The 23,291-nt window shown below is 49.4% G+C and overlaps 1 protein-coding gene across 1 annotated transcript in view; it reads right to left on the reverse strand.

Annotated features, from left to right (window-relative positions):
- LOC135812088 (fibrillin-2-like) overlaps window positions 1-23,291 on the reverse strand; it is a 160,228-nt gene that overhangs the window by 4,686 nt on the left and 132,251 nt on the right. The window contains exons 34-37 of the mRNA XM_065325417.1: window positions 21,507-21,668; window positions 18,835-18,960; window positions 16,734-16,898; window positions 14,480-14,593 (exon numbers count right to left, since the gene is read on the reverse strand). Coding sequence (XP_065181489.1) covers window positions 14,480-14,593; window positions 16,734-16,898; window positions 18,835-18,960; window positions 21,507-21,668 — 567 coding nt within the window. The remainder of the gene's footprint in view (window positions 1-14,479; window positions 14,594-16,733; window positions 16,899-18,834; window positions 18,961-21,506; window positions 21,669-23,291) is intronic.

Consider the following 23,291-nt stretch of genomic DNA (forward strand, 5'->3'; position numbering starts at 1 on the left):
GCCCTCAATAGCATACCCCTTATGTCTGATTTTCAACCTATCATTCCGCACTGGTCGTTTTCCCTCTGCATGGAAAACAGCTAATGTTATACCGATCTACAAGAAAGGGTCCCGCCACGAAGCATCAAACTACCGTCCGATATCTCTATTGTCCTGTGTTTCAAAACTCTGTGAGCGCGTTTTCTACGACCAATTGTACTGTCATGTCTCGTCACGTTTGAGTTCAGCTCAGTCCGGATTTCGCAGAGGCGATTCTACCACCCTCCAGCTGACGCGCCTGGTGCAATTAGTGTGTCGACATCGGGATGCTGGAGATCTAGTCGGGATTTGTTTTTTCGATCTTGCCAAGGCCTTCGATACCGTCTGGCACCGGGGGCTTTTGGCCAAGCTTCGTGGATCATTTACTGTAGACGGCAATCCCCTGCTATGGCTGACATCTTACCTAACTGGGCGAACGCAGTACGTCACGGTACATGGGACGTCCTCGGCCGACACAACAGTACTATCCGGAGTTCCCCAGGGTTCCATCCTCGGTCCCCTTCTTTTTATTTTATACGTCAATGATCTGCCCGCAGCTGCCCCGGGCACATCACTGTTCGCAGACGACACAACGCTCCTACGGGCATCTCCTAACATCACTGGCCTGATGAGTAACCTAGCTAACGGGATTCAAAGAGTTATTTCCTGGATGTCGTCTTGGCGGTTATCGCCCAATCTGTCTAAAACTAAAATCATGCTCTTTCCTTCTCAGCCCGATGTTCCGCCCCTCCTCCATCCCACTTTCCTCCAGCCTATAGACATAGTCTCCAGCCATAAGCATCTTGGCATTTTCATTGACTCTAATCTTTCATGGGAACCCCACATCGATTACATATGTAAACGATCAAGTTCATCTTTAGGAATTCTCTCTTCTCACTGTTACCATCTCCCAATCTCTTGTAAACTCCTCTTTTACTCAGCTTACTTACGCCCCATTTTTGATTATGCAGATACTGCTTGGGCTGGAATTTCCACAACCCGTGCTGCCAAGCTCGAGATTCAACACAAAAAAGTTCTCAAAATCCTCCTCCGAAAACCCCGCATGCTTCCATCTTCCACCCTTTATGCCCTTGCTGACACTTCCCCTTTGTCTAAGAGACGTAATTCACATCTTGTCACCCTTATCCATTCTCTCAAACTCAATCTGTGTCCACCTCACCTCCACTGTTTCAACTGGTTCTCTTCCCGTAGCACGAGAAACTCCCTTTCCCTTCCGAAACCTAAGTCCTCCTTTCTACTTCACTCTCCCTTTTTTATTGCGTACTCTGCGTGGCTGGCACTTCCCCAAGAAGCTAAGGACCTTTCTTCCCTCCGCCTTTTTAAGAGCCTTGTCGCGCCTTGATTTTGATTTTGTGTTTCTGATTTGGTTGCAATCACTGCTTATCCATGCCGGTTCCTTTTTCTTCTCCTCCCCTTCTCCCTGCCTTGCCGTGGTTGGCTAACACCCTCTCTCTTTGTATTGGCCGGTGTTCTCACTGTGCTATGAGATGCTGTAATAAATAAATAAATAAATAAATAAATAAATAAATAAATAAATAAATAAATAAATAAATAAATAAATAAATAAATAAATAAAATAAATAAATTATTATAAGCATTCCCACGGTGAAGCGTAGCAGCAGTGTACAGTATACAGCATACTATACACTGCATACTGTACACTGCATACTATACACTGCATACTATACACTGCATACTGTACACTGCATACTATACACTGCATACTGTACACTGCATACTATACACTGCATACTGTACACTGCATACTATACACTGCATACTGTACACTGCATACTGTACACTGCATACTGTACACTGCATACTATACACTGCATACTATACACTGCATACTATACACTGCATACTGCACACTGCATACTGTACACTGCATACTATACACTGCATACTATACACTGCATACCACATCGAAGCGCGCCACTGAGATTCTGCAGGCTGCCATTTGCACCGGTGCACCGGTCGACATGGCTCACCACATCAGCCAGTGCCGTCAAGTCACCAGCGAGGTCAGCCGTGCTCGAGACCTGCAGATGACGGAACGTAGTAAAGTCCTCCGAGCTGCGCTTCCGCGTCGCCAACAGCGGACCCTCAACCGCATCGTTGATGGCAACGCTTCCGGCTGGTTGACCGTGCTTCCTCTCAAGCAGGAAGGTTATGACATGTCGGCGGTCCAGTTCCGCGATCAGTTGGCCATTCGCTATGGCCAGGAGCCGAACGCTCTCCCGTCGCATTGCGATGGCTGTGGAGCTGCTTTCTCTCTACAGCATGGTCTGGATTGCATGAAGGGTGGGCTCATCAAGCGCGGGCACAACGATGTCCGCGACTTCGATGCCCGGCTGGCAGACGCTGCATGGGGAGGTGTGGCTGTCGAGCCGGTGATGGTACCTGTGCAGGATGGCAACAACCGCCCCACACTGCAGGCGGATTGGCTGGTCCGGGGAGTTTGGGAAGGAGACAGGGTGGCGTACTTTGACAACCGCATCGTGGATGCCGACGCACCCAGCTATGTCCGCTCGAACCTCTCTTGGAACGCCGTATCCAACAGTGCTGCCTCTTCCAAGAAGAGAAAGTACAAGGCGGCCGCAGAGGAGCTGCGAGCATCCTTCACCCCGCTGGTCTGCTCAACTGATGGTGCACTGCACACAGAGTACCGTGCGTATCAACGGCGACTTGCTATGCGCCTTGCCTCCAGGTGGGACAAGTCCTACAGCAACGTCATGTCCTGGGTGCGGATCCACCATCAGTTTGCTGTTTTCCGGGCTGTCGACCTTCGTCTCCGCGGTTCACGTCGTCGTCTCGGTGGGCTGGCAATTTGCGATGGTGTCGGCCTTGGCGTTGGCCGTTAACATTCATGCGTATGGCACTTGTTGTTGTTGTGTGTGTGTGTGTGTGTGTGTGTGTGTGTGTGCGTGTGTGTGTGTGTTTGTTTGCTTTCCTTTTCTTTTCAGCTGTCATTTGCCCTGATCATGCCGCATGCGTGTTTCACAGCATAGTACGTTTCCGCTCATTTTCTTCTTCAACACACGCTAGCTGTATTACTTTGTTCTTGCCCGTACAAGAGGCTTTTCCATCCAATACACTGCATACTATACACTGCATACTATACACTGCATACTGTACACTGCATACTATACACTGCATACTATACACTGCATACTATACACTGCATACTGTACACTGCATACTATACACTGCATACTATACACTGCATACTATACACTGCATACTGTACACTGCATACTATACACTGCATACTATACACTGCATACTATACACTGCATACTATACACTGCATACTATACACTGCATACTATACACTGCATACTATACACTGCATACTGTACACTGCATACTATACACTGCATACTATACACTGCATACTATACACCGCATACTGTACACTGCATACTATACACTGCATACTACAGTGGTCCCTCTATAATCCGGCACCATTTGTGCCACAAAAATCTGCTGGATTAGGGAGGGTGCTGGATTAACAAATCTGATATACTGCTGCAATGTGCATGAAGAGGACATTTTGGCTACTGAAAATTGTGCTGGTTTATCGAGGGTGCTGGATTATAAAGTGCCGGATTAGAGAGGGACGACTGTATACACTGCATACTGTACACTGCATACTGTATACACTGCATACTATACACTGCATACTATACACTGCATACTACAGTGGTCCCTCTATAATCCGGCACCATTTGTGCCACAAAAATCTGCTGGATTAGGGAGGGTGCTGGATTAACAAATCTGATATACTGCTGCAATGTGCATGAAGAGGACATTTTGGCTACTGAAAATTGTGCTGGTTTATCGAGGGTGCTGGATTATAAAGTGCCGGATTAGAGAGGGACGACTGTATACACTGCATACTATACACTGCATACTATACACTGCATACTATACACTGCATACTATACACTGCATACTGTACACTGCATACTGTATACACTACATACTATACACTGCATACTATACACTGCATACTATACACTGCATACTATACACTGCATACTATACACTGCATACTATACACTGCATACTATACACTGCATACTGTACACTGCATACTATACACTGCATACTATACACTGCATACTGTACACTGCATACTGTACACTGCATACTGTACACTGCATACTATACACTGCATACTATACACTGCATACTATACACTGCATACTATACACTGCATACTATACACTGCATACTATACACTGCATACTATACACTGCATACTATACACTGCATACTGTACACTGCATACTATACACTGCATACTATACACTGCATACTATACACTGCATACTATACACTGCATACTATACACTGCATACTGTACACTGCATACTGTACACTGCATACTATACACTGCATACTATACACTGCATACTATTTATTATTATTTTGTTTTTAGTAGTAAAAGCCTCCTTTACGGGCGAACAAAACACAATTTGCCATGGCGGAGGATTGAAAACAAATCACATAATGATGACGTCGCATGTGATCAGACAGCAAGAGAAGCATAGCATAGTCCGCACAATCACGGGGCAAGGCTCAATGGGACACCCTAGCCTCCACGACAGCCAGGGAGGCACAGCCATCCATTGGAGGCTGCCAAACTCGGCGAGCCCCACGCAGACACATGACACTCGAACGCAGCAGGGCGAAAGACAGCCTGCAGCGGAGGTGGGCAATTAGCACAGAATACGCCTCCCTCCCACGTAGCGACTGGAGATGTGCAATCCGGCTCACCAGTGCAGCGGCACCCTTGCCGCATCCTCCGGTGGAAGAGAGCACAAAGGGGAGAAAAGTGGATCGCTCCACTTCTCGGACTCTCCGATCATATCGACGCCGTTTCTCTTGCTCATGGTGCCGGTAGCAGCCAGAGAGAGAGGAGGTGCGGTTCGAAGACGCATAAGGGTTGAACACCCGTACATCAATAAAAGTGCGTTCGAACCGACCCCCCCCCAAACTCCACTGGCCACCACATCCAAACGAGCTTGATCCTCGGTTGATGCTGACCGGAGCTGAAACTGCTCCCCAGTCAGGGGTTGGAGATGTGGCTCCACTGCGACGTTGTGGGAGACACCCTTCAATGAGCTTGCCAGTATGTCGCGCACCTCGTTGTGGCGGATCGAGGGGAACCCACCGAAAGGACAGGACAAGGCGTGAGCAGTGGTGAATGCCTTCTCGCAAACACAGGTGGTGGGCAGGCGAGAAGGCGTCCAACCGTAACGGAGGCAGAGGCCATCCCGGAATTCCCCCTTCGACAAAGCGAAGCCATGGCGAGCGATGGGTCGGCAGGTAAGCCAGCTTGATGCTCCCTTCTCCTCTGCCAGACTGATAGCGAGATTGAGTTCGCTGTGTTCGGTGCGGAACGCATCGGCAGCTATCTTCATTGCCTTTCTGGCCTCAGAGCGAGCCTGACTCTTGGCCCTGCGGACACAGGCAAGAGCATCATCGAGGTGCTCTTCTTGTGCCATGATCTTGTTGTACAGCGCAGTGGTGATTAGCCTGGAGGTGCCGTACTGTGAGCCAAAAGTGGCAGGGTTGGCCACGCCGAGGCCTCCATGCCGGCAGGGGAAAGTGAGCAAAATGCGTTCAGCTTCACTGGGCGCCGTCCGTCCACTAATGGCAAGGATTAGGCGGCGGTGGATGATGTCCTCCAGGGGTGCCAGCTGTTCTGCAGCACCATCGAGAACCTGACACAGGAAGGACCACCGGTGTTGGAGGCTGTTCACCAGTGCAGAGTAAGCTGCTTGAGGCTGTGACCGGGCGAAATCTGTCAGCTTGCACAGCTCCTGCGACCAGGTGGCCACCTTGGAAGCCACAAACTCCTGCACAAACTGATCAGTTCCGATGGCTGATCCAAGGTGACGGCACCCGTCAGTGGTGATAGACACACCCGTGCCGGCGAAGATGGTCTCGGCTGCCTCTAGCTTGTCCCGCTTGACGACGAGGACGGACTTGCTGGGGTTAATGAAATACCCGAACGCCGGCCCATCCCCGACGGGTCGGTCCCACCACTGGCGGAGAGGGTTGAGCCCGCCACCCGCGGACGAGTCATCCGCATACCAGCTCTGGCGTGTTCCTGGGGTTGCCACTCTGCGCACCAGGGGGAGTACCCCAAAGCGTACATCGGCATAGCAAGAGGATCTCCCTGCGTTGTGCCTTCTCGCGATAGGAGGCACTCCCCGTCCACGAATAGGCGGGCCGGCTGACGGTAGCAGTTTACGATAGCGGGTGTGATGGCTGGACAGAGGTGCGCTACGTTGCGCATACATGCTTCTCTGTTAAGGCGATTGAACGCATTGGATGCATCCGCCATAAGCACAGCGTCAACGTCTTCTTCATGGAACGTGTCGTGCATGGCGTGAATGGCCGCCTCAATGCCACATTCCTGGCCTCCGCACATCTGCAGTGACCCTGTCGCCTCACGAACAGAGTCCCCCGCCACGCTCAGAATAGCCTTGCCGATGATACGACGGACGGTTTCGCCGATGCCTATTGGGCGCACACCCGGTTTCTTATCTAGAGGGATAAGCCGGCATGCCGTGTAGGCTTCCATCGATGCTGGGTTGACGTACTGAGTGGCGATTCGCCGGGCACAGCTGGCGAGAGCATCACATAGGTCGTCTGAAATGTCCCCAAACGCTGTGCACATACTCCTCCAGCCATCTGTGTCCATCCCAGACGGCCCTGCAGAACCGGTGGTATGCAGTGCAGCTTGGCGCACAGCGGTCCTGTCCAGCTTGGTGAAGAGCACTGGGTGGGGCTGTGCTGGGGGTTGCCCTGGGAGGAGAGCCGCTGCTGTGACTGCCTCGCCCTGTGGGTGCTTACTGCGCAGCACATCAAGCACGGTCGTTTCTCCAATGGTGTCGTCAAGATCGAGAACTCCACCACCTATGTCGGGGGAGAGTTGACGAGTGGCTGCCGAGAGCCTGCCACGCTCAATGTCAGACGCAAATCTGCGTGCCGGGTCGACCGTGTGTCCCTCGTGCCGTGCGTTTCGCCTGCGGGCCTTGACGATCTGGTCTTGGATAGTACATACACTGCATACTGTACACTGCATACTGTACACTGCATACTATACACTGCATACTGTACACTGCATACTGTACACTGCATACTGTACACTGCATACTATACACTGCATACTGTACACTGCATACTATACACTGCATACTGTACACTGCATACTGTACACTGCATACTATACACTGCATACTGTACACTGCATACTATACACTGCATACTATACACTGCATACTATACACTGCATACTGTACACTGCATACTATACACTGCATACTGCATACTGCTCTCATGTAATTAGGCTGACGACTGTATACACTGCATACTATACAGGGACGACTGTATACACTGCATACTATACACTGCATACTATACACTGCATACTATACACTGCATACTATACACTGCATACTATACACTGCATACTATACACTGCATACTATACACTGCATACTGTACACTGCATACTGTACACTGCATACTATACACTGCATACTGTACACTGCATACTATACACTGCATACTGCATACTGCTCTCATGTAATTAGGCTTGCTGCCTGTTTGCTTCTGCGAATTAGAATAAAACAACAACAACAACAACAAGAAATCTGCTCACTGCTGATTAACTCAATCTGCTCCTGCAGCGCTCACCCTCTCCCATACTTGTAAAGTTCAAAGTGATGTAAATCACTTTCCAACTGTTTAACTCACAATCTCACCTTCTCATAAATTAATTTTATTGGCGATGGTGCCATCGTGATGTATTCATGTAATGAATTCAGTTTAGCGTAGGCGCACATCTCGCAACTACGTATCTGCTGCGCTACAGCGCCCTCTACGGTTCTGGCCGCGGCACTTGTTTAGCGCGCCTTGCCGCGACCGGCAAGACCGCCTGCTGTGCATCACATTAATTTATGCGTACGCCATCACAATAATTAATTTAGTTTTGATCGGGTCCGAGTCCGCAACGTGGCACATCTCCTTGCCATTCTCAGTTTTGAGTCTTCTCTGCTTTGGCTCATGCCCGACTTGCATCCTGCTGCCTTTGTCTTTTGCTGGTTCCCGACCCACCTGTTTCTTCGGCTGCGGACCCCGAGCTGCCGAGTAACGCTGCCTCACCACTCGACGGCGGACAATTCAAGCAATTTATATCTGACGAAGTCCAGAAAGCCGTCACCGCCGCCCTGGCAGAAACGGTCTCCCCACTGCTTGCCACCATCGGATCCTCGCAGCCTTCCCCCGCCATGGCCGTACCCACCGGAAATGCTGCGCCAACTGGTCCGGGTGCTGGCTCTCTATCTCATCCACTGAACGTGCCGTCTCACGTGAGAGAGAGGATTTTGCGAGGTGAGTGTGTTGATTTGAATACACTGTTACCGGAAGCTCTTGGGGCACCAAAGCGTGACACGATTCAGTTGAATTTCAGTGGGTCCAGGACTGTTGAGCTGCTGGATCCCAGCTCTGGCGGGCATGTCGAGAAAGTTCGTAGGCATGTTCACGACCTGGTTACATGGCTAGAAGCCTGGTCCAGATATATGTTCGTACTATGCTCGCACGCACCCAGCCGTTTCTCCGAACTGATGGCATATCAGGCCACCATTGTATCGGCCAACTCCTCATACTATCCGGAGGCCTGGCTCGAATATGACCGGGAGTTCCGTCTGGCAATCTCTCTTGACCCCAGTAAGCGTTGGGACGCCATTGACGGCAATCTCTGGCAACTGAAAATGACAGGCCGCTCACGCCCGCAGTGTAGCACATGCCGGATCACTCACCCTCCATCGGGTAGCCAGTGCCCTTTTCGTGCCTCCCGAGTACCAAACCAGCAGTTTGCACCACGGTCTGCCTACACCAAGTCTGGCAAAGAGATCTGCCGGAATTTCCAGCAAGGTCGATGCTCCAACACCGACTGTAAATTTGCCCACGTCTGCTCCCAATGTGAGGGCGCACATGCCCGCCCCTCCTGCCCGCGTCGCTTCTCCACTGGCAACCAGCGGCAGAACAAAGCTTAATGAACTGCATCTCGATAGTAGCATTCTCCGGACACACCCTACATTCTTTCACACTTGCCGCACACCTATTCACGTTAATCGCCTCCGTTCCTTACTGCGTGCACACCCCGATCAAGCTTTTGTTAAATATGTACTTCATGGCCTTACGTATGGTTTTGACATCGGCTTCAATGGCCCACGCCAAACCAGCATGTTCTCCCCTAACTTACCTTCTGCGAGGATGCATCCCGATTTTATTACCAAATACCTGCAAGAATGTTGCTCCCGCTTTGAACTGCTAGGTCCTTTTTCCTCCTCGCTTTTTCCTTTTTTTTCATTGCTCCGGTGTTGGCTGCGTTCCGAAAAAGAACGGCCGCTTTCGTTTAATCCACCATCTCTCTAGCCCAGAGGGTCAAAGTGTAAACGATGGAATTTCACGTGAAGATTTCAGCTTGCATTACATCACTATTGATCACGCGATCGATGCCATTATGCAGTACGGTCGTTCTGCTTATCTTTTCAAACTTGACATTCGGAGTGCTTTCCGCATTGTACCTGTGCGGCAGGAAGACTGGCCTCTGCTAGGTATTCACTGGCAAAACCAATATTATTTCGACACTGTGCTCCCCTTTGGCTTACGCTCCAGCCCTGCCATTTTTAACTCTATTGCCGACTGCCTTGAATGGATTGCTCGCTATGAGTTTTCTATTACTGACCTGCTCCATTATCTAGATGATTTCCTTTGCATTTCTCCATCGGAGCTGGTGGCGAACCAACGTGCTTCAATCCTGCTTCGCTGTTTTAACTATGTCCAAGTCCCCTTGGCACCTGACAAAGTGGAAGGTCCAGCTCAAGTGCTGTCGTTCCTGGGCATCGAGCCGGACTGTGGCAGACTGGAGGCCCGGCTACCAGACACCAAGTTGCAAGATCTCCGCACCTTGCTCGACCAGTATGTCAACCGTGGCGACATGACCCAACGCGAACTCGACTCACTATTGGGAAAACTCTCCTTCGCAGCTCGGGTAATTATACCTGGTCGGACATTCATGCGCCGACTCTGGGATATTTGTCACCGCTACAGTCAGCCACACTATAAGATCAAACTCTCAGTCGAGGCCCTGGAAGACCTGAAGTGGTGGCAACGCCTCCTCTCGCAATGGAACGGAAAGTCCTTCTTTCATATGCCAAATTGGACCCCGTCTCCCGACATCCAATTGTTTACCGATGCCAGCGGTTCGATCGGCTGGGGCGCATGTTATGGCCATCGCTGGATCCAGGGACAGTGGTTGCCGGAACAAGCCGACTACTCCATCGAGTGGAAGGAGATGTTCGCCATTGCCGCAGCTTGCTCCTCCTGGGGCCTTGAATGGCGCAAGCTCCGCATACTCGTGTACTGCGATAACGAAGCCGTAGTGGCATGCCTGTCCAATGGTTGTAGCCGCTCCCCCCCAGTCATGGACCTGATACGACGGCTGTTCTTCATGTGCGCTAACTTTGGCTTCATTCTGTCAGCAAAGCATATTCCAGGATGCACTAACAAAGCCGCTGATGCTCTGTCTCGTTTTAACATGCAGGCGTTTCGCGAGGCGGTTCCGGGAGCTCGGGCGACAGCCGACCTGTTCCAGTCATTCTAACTGCCGCGGACGAATTAGCAGCACGATATGCTGCTCACGCTCTATCCGACAACACCAGACGAACGTATTCCGCCGGCGAATCTAAGTATCTCAAGTTCTGCCAACTTCAAAGATGGTCCCCGTTTCCCGCTTCAGACCTAATGCTGAGTAGTTTTGCTGCCTCCCTAACCCAGTCGGTCAGACCAGTGACTATTAAGGTTTACCTCAGTGCTATCAAGAACCTGCACCTGGAGCTCGGTTATGTCGACCCGACCGAGGGCGCGCACTTCCTCAAGCGAGTGGTACGCGGTATTTGCCGTTGCCATGGAGTAGCCGCTGTCCGCCCCCGGCTGCCAATCACGTTTCCTATTCTCTGCAGTCTGGTTGACACCTGCCTAGCTGCTCCAGCCATGTGCCCTCACGACAAGCGCTGCCTGCATGCCGCTATGCTTGCCGTGTTCTTTGGTTTCTTCAGATGCGGTGAACTGCTAGAAGCACCTACCACGCGCGGCTGTTTGACATTCGAGTCAGGGATGCTCCATGTGCACCTACCACGCTCGAAGACAGACCCGTCCGGGGAAGGTACGACGGTGCTGATCGGGCCAGCGGTGCCGCCATACTGCGCTGTGAGAGCCATGCTCACCTACCTCACTGCAACCGCCTCTGCTCGTCCAGGCAGTGCTGTGTTCATCCTGGCCAACGGGCAACGCCTCAACCGCAGCACTTTTACAGCCCACGTACGCACGCTGCTTAGCACCAGCGGCGTGGCAAACTGGCAGGACTATGCAGGCCACAGCTTCCGTATCGGGGCCGCTACCACTGCTGCCCTTGCTGGCGTCCCCGACCACCAGATCCGCTCCGCGGGACGGTGGCGCAGTGATGCATGCCTACGCTACATCCGGACACCACCGTCATCGGCCCGAACGCTGGCCAGCAAACTATCCTCAGTAAGATCATCTCCCTGACACCGATGTTTCTCAATTCACACAATTCCCTCATAATGAACTATGCTATGCTGCACTGCAATACTGTTGTGTATGGGTATGTACTGGCGGTATGGCGAGTCACTCATAACTGGTCTGCCTTTCTATTGCGGCATTATGGCCTTATGGTCCTGCCTTTCCATTGCGGCAATCACAGCCTCCGGGCTTCTGCCTTCCTGCGGCAATCACAGCCTCCGGGCTTCTGCCTTTCTGCGGCACTCGCAGCCTCACGGGCTCGTGCCTACCTTGCGGCAAAGACCAACCAGTTCCTCGTCACCAGTACTTACCCAACACAACCTAGCCTTATTCGTGTGGTGTATGCCTGTCTGCATGCCGTCTGTGTGCGCGGAATGCTAATGATGTATGCCTGCCTGCATGCCGTCTGCGTGCGCGGAATGCTAATGATGTATTCATGTAATGAATTCAGTTTAGCGTAGGCGCACATCTCGCAACTACGTATCTGCTGCGCTACAGCGCCCTCTACGGTTCTGGCCGCGGCACTTGTTTAGCGCGCCTTGCCGCGACCGGCAAGACCGCCTGCTGTGCATCACATTAATTTATGCGTACGCCATCACAATAATTAATTTAGTTTTGATCGGGTCCGAGTCCGCAACGTGGCACATCTCCTTGCCATTCTCAGTTTTGAGTCTTCTCTGCTTTGGCTCATGCCCGACTTGCATCCTGCTGCCTTTGTCTTTTGCTGACCCACCATCCCACCACTAACCATTAATACTACATTGCATCATTCCTACTTCAAGTACAATAAACCTGGTGGCGAGTCACTCATAACTGGTCTGCCTTTCTATTGCGGCATTATGGCCTTATGGTCCTGCCTTTCCATTGCGGCAATCACAGCCTCCGGGCTTCTGCCTTCCTGCGGCAATCACAGCCTCCGGGCTTCTGCCTTTCTGCGGCACTCGCAGCCTCACGGGCTCGTGCCTACCTTGCGGCAAAGACCAACCAGTTCCTCGTCACCAGTACTTACCCAACACAACCTAGCCTTATTCGTGTGGTGTATGCCTGTCTGCATGCCGTCTGTGTGCGCGGAATGCTAATGATGTATGCCTGCCTGCATGCCGTCTGCGTGCGCGGAATGCTAATGAGAATAAAGAACAACAACAACAACAACAACAACAACAACAACAACAACAGCAGCAGCAGCAGCAGCAGCAGCAGGAGCGGCAGCAGCAGCAGCAGCAGCAGCAGCAGCAACAACAACAACAACAACAACAACAACAACAACAACAACAACAACAACAACAATAACAACAGACGCAGACAGCGGGTGCAGGTTGAAGGCACAACATCCGCCTTCATACCAATACCAGCGGGAGTGCCCCAGGGCTCGGTCCTGGGACCACTTCTGTTCCTGGCGTACACCATTGACCTGCCCACTGCCTGTAAAAATGCTACAACCTCGTGTAGCCAGTTCGCGGACGACACCGCACTAATTGCCATTGCAGGCAGCTACATTGAGTGTGAGGCTGCGCTACAAAGAAGCGTCGATGCCGCAGCAGAATGGCTAGAGCGCTGGCACCTGCTAGTCAATAAAACGAAAACCGTCATCCTCCCGTTCTACCATGCTAACCGACCCCCACCATGACTACCCGAAATAAAACTTGGGCAAACCCTACTAGAAACAGTAACACAACATCGTCACCTCGGCACCATCTTTCAGCACGACCTAAGATGGTCAGCACACCTTGACTTTGTGCTCAAGAAACATATATCCTGCCTATAATTGAATATGCATGCATTGCTGTCACCCCGCTCTCAATCGCAGCCCTTGACCGTCTTGAGCGAATCCAGCGCAAGGCGGTCTCCCCCTCTACACTCCTCTGAATCATTCAACACTGCTCCATCGGCTCAAATGGCCGACAATGTTCTCTCGCCGCAAAGTGAAGCTCACCCTTCTTGCTCACTCCATAAAATACCAATATGCCCCACAACACATACGCTTGCTCAACACCCCCGCTCAAGTTACGGCCCAGTACAGCCTTCGACACGCACGCACTTGGCACCTCCCACCCTCCCGAACCGATCGCTGTAAAGACTCCCCACTGTACAAGTCCCTAGAATACTACAATGCCCTCCCTGCTAGCATTCGTGACGTCTCCTCCCGACCTGCTTTCAAACAAGAAATCTGCTCACTGCTGATTAACTCAATCTGCTCCTGCAGCGCTCACCCTCTCCCATACTTGTAAAGTTCAAAGTGATGTAAATCACTTTCCAACTGTTTAACCCACAATCTCACCTTCTCATAAATTTATCTCTTATTGGCGATGGTGCCATCGTGAGAATAAAGAATTCAAACAACAACAACTGATCGCTGTCTCCATTCTCCCCGGTACAAGGCCCTTCATTACTTTAATTGCTTGCCCACCCAGCTTCGCGAAATCCCTTCTCGTACTCTCTTCAAATCCCAGATATCCCTGCTGTTCAACAACTCTGTATGCTCGTGTAGCGACCACCCCTGCCCGTACACTTAAGTAGTCATTAATCCCTAGGCCCTGCCCACCCAATTCTTCCTCACTCTTTTCTCCTCTCTCACACTATTATCTCTTATTGGCCACAGGCTATCGTGAGAATAAAGATTTGAAACCTCTGGTCGCATACGCGTCCTCTACCGTATATGCACATGCATGCTTTCCCGCATATGCACGCACACTCTCCTGTTCAGAGTAGTTCTCTTCCTGTTGTTTCGACGATGGCCGTTCTTCTTCTTTCCGTTTCCCAATTTCAATGTCGTATCTCTTATTGAATCTGTGAATATAATATTACTTACCAACATAGCAGCCGGTGACGCCACTTGCACACGTGCACGTGTATGATCCCATTGTGTTGCTGCAGGATGCTGGCACTTGACAGTGCTTAGCGGCATTCGAACACTCATCGACATCTGCCAAATGGAGAAAAAAACCACACACACCCAGTGAAGACAATGTCACATTGTGTCATGCAAACTTTAGTCGAAACCTGTCTCAGTGGCCTAATAACCATCATCCGCAGTTGAACAGGTCACTTCAAAAAACAAAAATTATTGTTTCTATTGTATCATTTCAGTATCGCAGTATCATTATCACCTTTTTTGATAGATTAAAGCCTTTCGTCTTGACAAATAGAGCACACTTATCACCCGTTGAGGAGTTTTACTCAGCAGGCATGAAAATAATTTTATGCCCTTGGGGGTTCTGGAGCCCGTTTTCTTCACCAAGTGACAATCGTCAGCCCACCGCACACATCTAAGAAGCACTGTCGTGGACATGGAAATCCGGTCGGAGGTCAGGCGGCCCCATGGCTCAGGCCATGCAGCCGCGAGTACGCATACGATCAATACGAGCACTGAGCATGCAACGTTCTGCACGCATTGAGGGCACCGGCGCCGTGTGATTCGCCTAGATCTCCATGTCCACGGCAGTACCAATATCTACGATTCTCTTTGCTGCCGAAAAATCCAGAATCGAATCAACTGAATCAGAGAGCTTCTCTGCTGTACAAGTTTCACTGTTCCTTGTGCTGCGCCTCCGATCCCAATGTCCCCTGTTCAGTATTAGGCCAAGTAAAAAAAATCCTAGTTTATCGTCCCCGCCCGCCCCATTTTTCGAGGCCGCCCGGAATTTATTTTTATTTTTTAAATCTAGAATTTTGCCAAAAAGCTTGATTTTTTACGTCGGCTAAGGCTTGAAAACACAGCTTCGTCTTTCTGCCGAAAGTCCGTCTTCATCCTGTCGAGACCTCGACATGTTCCCTTTATGACTGACTATTGGTTACTGTCCTGACTGGTTCTTTCCCTTCTGCAGCTTTCTATCATTTATCTGGTGGTCTGTGTGAACCAAACAGTATTGGGGTTTGTGTCTTATGAGTGGAGTGACAATCTGTCGATCCAAAGATTTTGCATGTAATTGTTTATGTACATATAACTGTTATAGCATTGTGTATTCCATACACTACCACTATTCTGTTGCAGATTGTTGCACATGATGTGTCATTGTTTACCAAGAACTATACTAGTCTGTAGCACATCAAAAAATAAAAAATAAAAATAAAATCCGCCCTCCCTCCCCGATTTTTGTGAAAAAAAGGACGATAAACTGGGATTTTATTTTACTTGGCCTTACCAAGAGTGAATAAGCTACCGTTTAGGCACTGCATCTGCGCCTTGATCCTAGAGGGCGGTGGCGTTCCCACGGCGGATGCGGAAAACTCGGCTTGCAGCCGAGTCTCACGCGAACCGTGAATTTTATTTTTTATTTTTTATTTAATAAGCTGATGATCTCGTGGTGTTACTAGTATCCGGAAGGGCTGGTTGACCAGCACTGCAAGCAGCACTTAGGGTGAGTTGCTTTGCATGTCAACAGCGAGCTCAGCGCATACCAGGTGGGCACGACAGCATCCGTCTAACCAACCTCAGCACTCCTGCTATCTTTTAAAATATCATACCGTCCAGCACTTGTTGCTATCTCAGTGTCATACCATCCAGTATTCCTGCTATCTCAACATCATCCCGTCCACTATGGAGCATGTTAGCTGGACGCAACCCGGGAACTTTGTTACGGGAAACTAATATGTTCTTAAAAAGCGGATCCTCAGGATGGCGCTTCGTTACCCTTCACTATAACACTAAGGTGTGTTGTGGTGCCGAGACACCTGTTGACTGAGCACATCAAATCCCTTCATCACTCCTATAATTATAGGCCCTTTAATGTCCACTGTATCGTCTTCCTTATGATTGTTGGGCTGTGGAGTTCAGTAAAACACCAAAAAAGAAAAAAAGAGCCGTTTCGGAGAAAGATACTTCAGCAATACAATGAATAAAACAATTGAAGCCGACATAATTCCATGATGGACTAATAAAATAAAATATGTAGGTTCACTGATGACCATAGAAGAAAAACGTTTCTGAATTCTACTTCACATACATGTACGTATTGTACCTTATCAGTCCATCATAACAAAACCCACAACACACTCTTCATAGCGGGCTCTTTTTTTTAACCAGGTGTGCAATACTGCACCCTGGTTCAAACGGTGGGACTTACCCTCGCAGACAGAGAATGTCCATTTCTGGTTAGTTTGGCAGTAAATCACTGGTGGTGAACCGGGGGCCAGGGTGTAGCCAGGCAAGCAGGAAACATTCTTCTCCACAGTGCTGTTGCCGGTTGTAACGGCATTGGGAATCGGGGCCGGAGGGGGGCACGAGTTCTCTGAACGGGAGAAGAATAAAGCATGAAAATCATCGGACATAGCTTGAAGCACGACACAGTCGAGGCATCGCAAAGTTGAAGTGCCACACAATCGAGTTGCCACAAAGTTGAAGCTGCTGCATCCTATTATCAAGAGTATATATATATAACCCACAAGAGTGTGCAACTCTGCATATGGGGTCGTCGACGGCGAAAACTCACATCACGTGTTTCGTACTACGTACAAAGGAAGGATAGCGTGCGCGCAATCCGAATATCTACCAGGATCATGCTGGGGATTTGCATACGCGCAGTGAGTTTCTGTCAGAGAGTGCTTTTTTTATTACTCCGCTGCTCGCTAAAACGGGCTGGAAACGTACAACTGCGACACTACACCACGTGATGTGAGTTTTTGCCGTCGGCTAACACCATAGAAAGGGTATCATGTGTTGCACACTCTTGTGGGGTTATATACTCTTGCTATTATTGTGTAGTGTTAAATGCAGCGGCTTGGTGGCCTTGTACAGTGTTGCTCAATGAAATGTATGTGTGTGTATGTATGTGTGTGTACAGTATGTGTGTGTGTGTGGGGGGGGGGGGGGAGGGGCAGAGGAGAAACAGTTTTCTAATTTTCTCGACATTGTGGGCCCTGACAGGGCTACATGCGCTAGCTGTGTCGCATCGCCCTGCAGAAACGGAAACTGACCGTGCATATGGTTGGTCCTCTGGAGGAGGGAAGAGACCCAAGCGCCATCAGTGCGTGTCCCTGTGGCACGTGTTGTGAGCTGCCTTTGGAGTGAAGCACCTGCCAGCGCCTTCTAGGTTCGGCCTGGTCCCATAGCTCAGTTGGTTGGAGCATTGCTCATGACAAGCAAGGTCCTGGGTTCGAGTCCTGGTGGGTCTGGCATTTTTTCTCTTCTCCGGCAGTTCATTTCCCCGACTGATCCTTGAGTTTGAACCAGTTCTCCTAACCCTTTCAAAAATCAAATTGAAAGAACGTATTTTGAGAGTGAGATCATCTTATTGGTACCGTACTTCCGCACATATAAGCGCATGTGCTTATGTCCTGATATAAGCGCACCCCTCAATTATAAGCGCATGTGCTTATATGTGAACACTATTGGTGAAAAGGCGGGAGCGAAATATACCACTAAGTAGTGTGATGACACCATTGTTTAGGACACAGACAAACCTGTATTGAGCGTATAAGCGCATGGGCTTCTACCCGAACATGTTTACACAGCGAAAGATCTTTTTTTGCAGCAAATGTTCGCTTAGAAGCTCATGCGCTTATATATGGGGAAGTACGGTATGAATCGGTACACACACACACACACACACACACACACACACACACACACACACACACACACACACACACACACACACACACACACACACACACACACACACACACACACACACACACACACACACACACACACACACACACACACACACACACACACACACACACACACACACACACACACACACACACACACACACACACACACACACACACACACACACACACACACACACACACACACACACACACACACACACACACACACACACACACACACACACACACACACACACACACACACACACACACACACACACACACACACACACACACACACACACACACACACACACACACACACACACACACACACACACACACACACACACACACACACACACACACACACACACACACACACACACACACACACACACACACACACACACACACACACACACACACACACACACACACACACACACACACACACACACACACACACACACACACACACACACACACACACACACACACACACACACACACACACACACACACACACACACACACAGTAAAGATCCCCAGGACTCATTAGAACGTGTTCTTGCCCGAAGACACGCACGGCTTGAGCAAGTGACTAACCTCCACAGCGTGTCGGCAGAGTTCTATTCCGGCGATAGCCGAGAGGGCAGCATTGGTACGTTCCCACGTCATTGACACATCTACTCAGCTCACAGGGGAGTGGTTGTACTCTGCATTCATTTATATCTGTGACACAGAACATCAAGGACAATCAAGGCTTGTTTGCTTCAACTACTTCAAGTTTCATGCTCTCACAATCATCAGGCAACATGAGGATGGGGTGCCGACCATGCCGGTATATAATAACAATAATATTATGCCAGGAGAGGGTGGGCATGGGTCTTGTAGCGCTGCATGAAAAGCTGTGTGAGAATGTGGGGGCTCGAGTCTATAGGTTTCAGCAAGAGTACATAAACCAGAGTGTGCAACTCGGGATTGTTCCTGTGGGAGCGTAATTCGTGCACTACGTCATTTCTGACGGCATGGTAAGCCACAGGTACGGTGAAAAGTTGCGTCACCAGTCGTGGTGGTGCAGTTCACTGAGTTTGTCCTGATTTCGGTTTTTTGAGACGGATAGCCTGGTGACTTTACTTGTCGGTGGATGTACGCAAACATGAAAATTTGAGCTGTACGCAAGTCGCGGCTTGGCTGACCACACCAGGGTGACGTAGTGCACGAACTGCGCTGTTTCAGATCAGATATGCACAGTTGCACACTCTGGTTTATGTACTCTTGGTTTCAGGGCTAGCAGTGCTATGTTAGGCAGGAGCCATGTAATTTCGATATATTGACTTCAGTAGTAAGTCATGCTCGATTGTAAGTCGCACTCCCTTTTTACCCTCAGTGAATTTTAGTGTAGAAAGGTGTGACTTACCGCAAAGTCTTGTATGAAAGCTGCGGCTTCTATGACTTTCTTGGTGACATTTTGCAGGCTTCTGAATGAGACAGGCTCCTATACAAGACAGGTATTTCTATGTATGTCAACACTAAAACCAGGCTTATGTGTGATTTGATGGGCCCAAAATTGTGCCTTCTATTCGAGGGCGGCTTCTATTCAAGTGTGGCGTTTATACAAGACTTTACTGTATATTCGGGGAACTCTGGTCAGCCCAAAAATGACAGAATGCCGTGATAGTCGATATTCTTAGTTGCCTTGGGACATAGTTTATGCACATCTTCGCTGCGCTCACCATCCCCTCATAGGTCCTACCATAACCTTGAACCTGGAGCTGGAAGGCTGTTGGTTTGCGAAATGGAGATGTGTTTGAGCTAGGCTCAGGCCCATCAAATTTCTTACTATCAAATGCAAAATTGAACTCGGATATTGAGCCAAAAGTAAAATGTAAAAGGGGTTTGCGCATTGGAGATGTGTTAAAACTAGGTCTCAGGTCGCTGAATGGCACAGTAACGTGTCAGTTTTGTGCTTAGTTATCGACCTTTTTTGACTGCGTATAATCTTGGATACTGAGCCAATAAATAATTATAATTAAAATAGAAGAAATCACATGGAAACGAGCTTTGAAGCAACTATCCACGACTGTAACAAGGTAATAAGCAGTCAGAAAGTGCAATAACCGGGCACAAAACTGACACGTTACTGTGCCATTCAGCGACCTGAGACCTAGCTCTCACACACCTCCAGTGCGCAAACCAACAACCTTCCAGCTTGGGAAGTTCAAGGTTATGGCAAGACCAATGATCGAGGGAAAGGTCATCTTATTATCTCGTTACAGCAGTGGACAGTTACTCATAACTCGTAGTAACCCGTGTGTGTGCTTGCTTATTTTTTACATTTGGCTATTGGCTCAGTACCCCGAGTTGTGTAATCCATGATTTATTCAACACCCACATCAGTGAATCATAGCAAGAAGGTACAAGAGAAGAGCTAAAGAGAAAAGAGGAAACTAAGGAGAAGTACAGGTGGAAGAGGAAAAGGAAAGAGAAGAATATTGAAAGGATCTGTAACACAATATGGTTTATTGCCATCGCGGATAGGATAATTATTATCAACAGTACATGAAAACCAGAGTGTGCAGCTTGGGACCTTTTTTGTGGCGGAATTCCGTGATTACATCATATTTTGAGCAGATCTGAGGCGGGAAATGGCGTAGGGCGTACAACTGAGCTGCTTGGATACTGCTTCAAAGCTTGTATGCACTATAATCACTAAAATAATGTTATCACGGAATTCCGCCGTGACAGCAACCCATTCGAGCTGCACACTCTGGTCTTCATGTACTGTAAGGCCGGGTATTAAAGTCGGGCTTATTCCAGTAGAAGCCGATGCAAGGGCTAGGATTCTATTCACATCAGGCTTCTATTCAAACCAGGTATTTCTATGTGTGTCAACACTAAAACCATGCTCACTGTAAACTGCCTAATATCCACGACGGATTAATGTTCGCTGTTTTCGCGAGAAGAGAGTAACGCGAATATTAACCAGCGTGAAATCTAACTTCAACAGTGGGCGGATGTAAGTGGCCCCAGTGTTTCGCGAACTTTTACCATCGCAAACTCGCTGGTTCTAAGAAATCGCGAAAATTTAGTGACGAGAGTATCGGGCGGTTTACAGTATGTGCCGACCGTGTATCTTGAAAGTCAGGCTTGTATTCAAAACAGGCTTGTATTCAAAACAGGCTTGTATTCAAAACAGGCTTTTTTCTATTCGAGATAGGCTTTAATACAAGACACTACATTAATGGAAATAATAACTATACCCGAGTTGGACTAACCTGTGCAGGAAGAGAGTGTCCAGTTAGTGCCATCACAGTAGATGGTTGATGGGCTGTGAGGCGCAAGACGAAAGCCCGGGAGGCAAGACACATTCTTGGCCACGTTGCTGACCCTGGTGTAGACGGCATTAGGTTGTCCTTTTAATGCACCACAAACGTTTTCTGAAACGGAAGGAAAGAACGTTGCTCAGTGCATGAAAGCAGCGGCCAGACAGAGATCTGCAGCCCTGCTCTGTGTTATCCACCGCTCTTTTTCCCTAGGCGATTGCATGAACAACTCAAACGGATAGAAAGGATATCCTGCTGGAGGTTCCTGGTCGTAAACCTGATTGTGAACATAGCGATATGTAGCGAAAGAGACCCCTTGCTTTGAGGATGCCATGCGGAAGGTGTTCAGTGATACGAAGCGGCTGCAGTGGAGCTTCCCCACCTTGAGGAAGGAAAACAGCTTAGAATAATGCCTAGAGGCATGCACAAGAACTATGTAAGTAATACAAATGGGGAGCACAACAGTAGCGATGGAAAAGGTGGCAACAACAAAATTTGCAAGTGAGGCACTAACAAGTGTGATTAAAAAATGCTGTAAAAGCCATTATTCTATTACACGAAGTGCAATTATAACAATTTCCTAAAATTGACCGGTTTACGTGTACTTTCAAAGGTTATGATTCTCACTCATTCTCAACTCTCACTAGCAACAGTATAAGCATCGATTTCTGTAGAATATTTTTCTATTTTAACAGCATAGGTCTCCTCTAGAAGTTGCGACTTCGGCGGTATAAGTCATGAAGTTGATTCTTGCAACGAGGAACACACGCTTCCTGCCAAACTTGACACTTGACGGAGCACGCGAGTGTCAAGGTCGGCAGGAAACGTGTGTTCCTCGTTAATTCGTTAGATTTAGCACACACCAAGTCTTCCCCGAAGAACTACCCTCCGATTTCCCTCCTCTCTATACTCTCTAAGGTGATGGAGGCCATCATCAATCGCAGCATCACTAACTTCCTGGAAAGCAATCAGGTCATCTCTGGACGGCAATTCGGGTTCTGACGCGGCCTGGGCACGACTGATCTTCTCCTCTCACTTCAGCATGAGTGGAGTCGGACGTCCAATGCTGGGGGTGTGACCCGAGTCCTTGCCGTCGACGTGGCCAGCGCATTTGACAAAGTGTCGCACCGCGGCTAACTGGCCACCTGCTCTCATGGTTGAAAAACTACCTAGAGAGCCGCCAGATCCGGGCCGTAGTTGGTGGACAAAAACATCAGCCACACATGTCATCCGAGCAGGTGTGCCTCAAGGAAGCATCCTGGGGCCCACTCTCTTCCTGCTCAACATTAATGACGCTGAGGACCACCTTCCTCAATCGACCAGCCTTGCCACGTACGCAGACGACACAACGCTCTACAAGTGTATTCGGTATCTCGGCAACCTCGCAGCTGACTGTGATGATCTCCAGACCCCCGTCAATGCCCTTGCTGCCTGGGGTGCGACCTGGCGAGTGACATTCGAGCCCGCCAAGTCATACCTACTCCACGTCAGCCACCACCGTCGGCCCTGGGATTGCCCTCCGGTCACATTCCAAGGTGAATTGGTTCCTGAAACCCAGTGCCTGAAGCTACTTGGGATAGCCTTCGACAGTCAACTGACATTCTGCCAGCAGATTCGACAGTCAGCCCTGCGCGCCACACAGCGACTGGGCTTCCTGAAGAAGGCCTCAGCAGTGCTTGACCCTGGCTGCCGTCTCACGGTCTACAACGGCTTTGTTCGCCCAGTCTTAGAGCATGG

Source organism: Sycon ciliatum, chromosome 3 (genome assembly GCF_964019385.1).
Source record: "Sycon ciliatum chromosome 3, ocSycCili1.1, whole genome shotgun sequence".
In the NCBI taxonomy this organism is placed as follows: domain Eukaryota; kingdom Metazoa; phylum Porifera; class Calcarea; order Leucosolenida; family Sycettidae; genus Sycon; species Sycon ciliatum.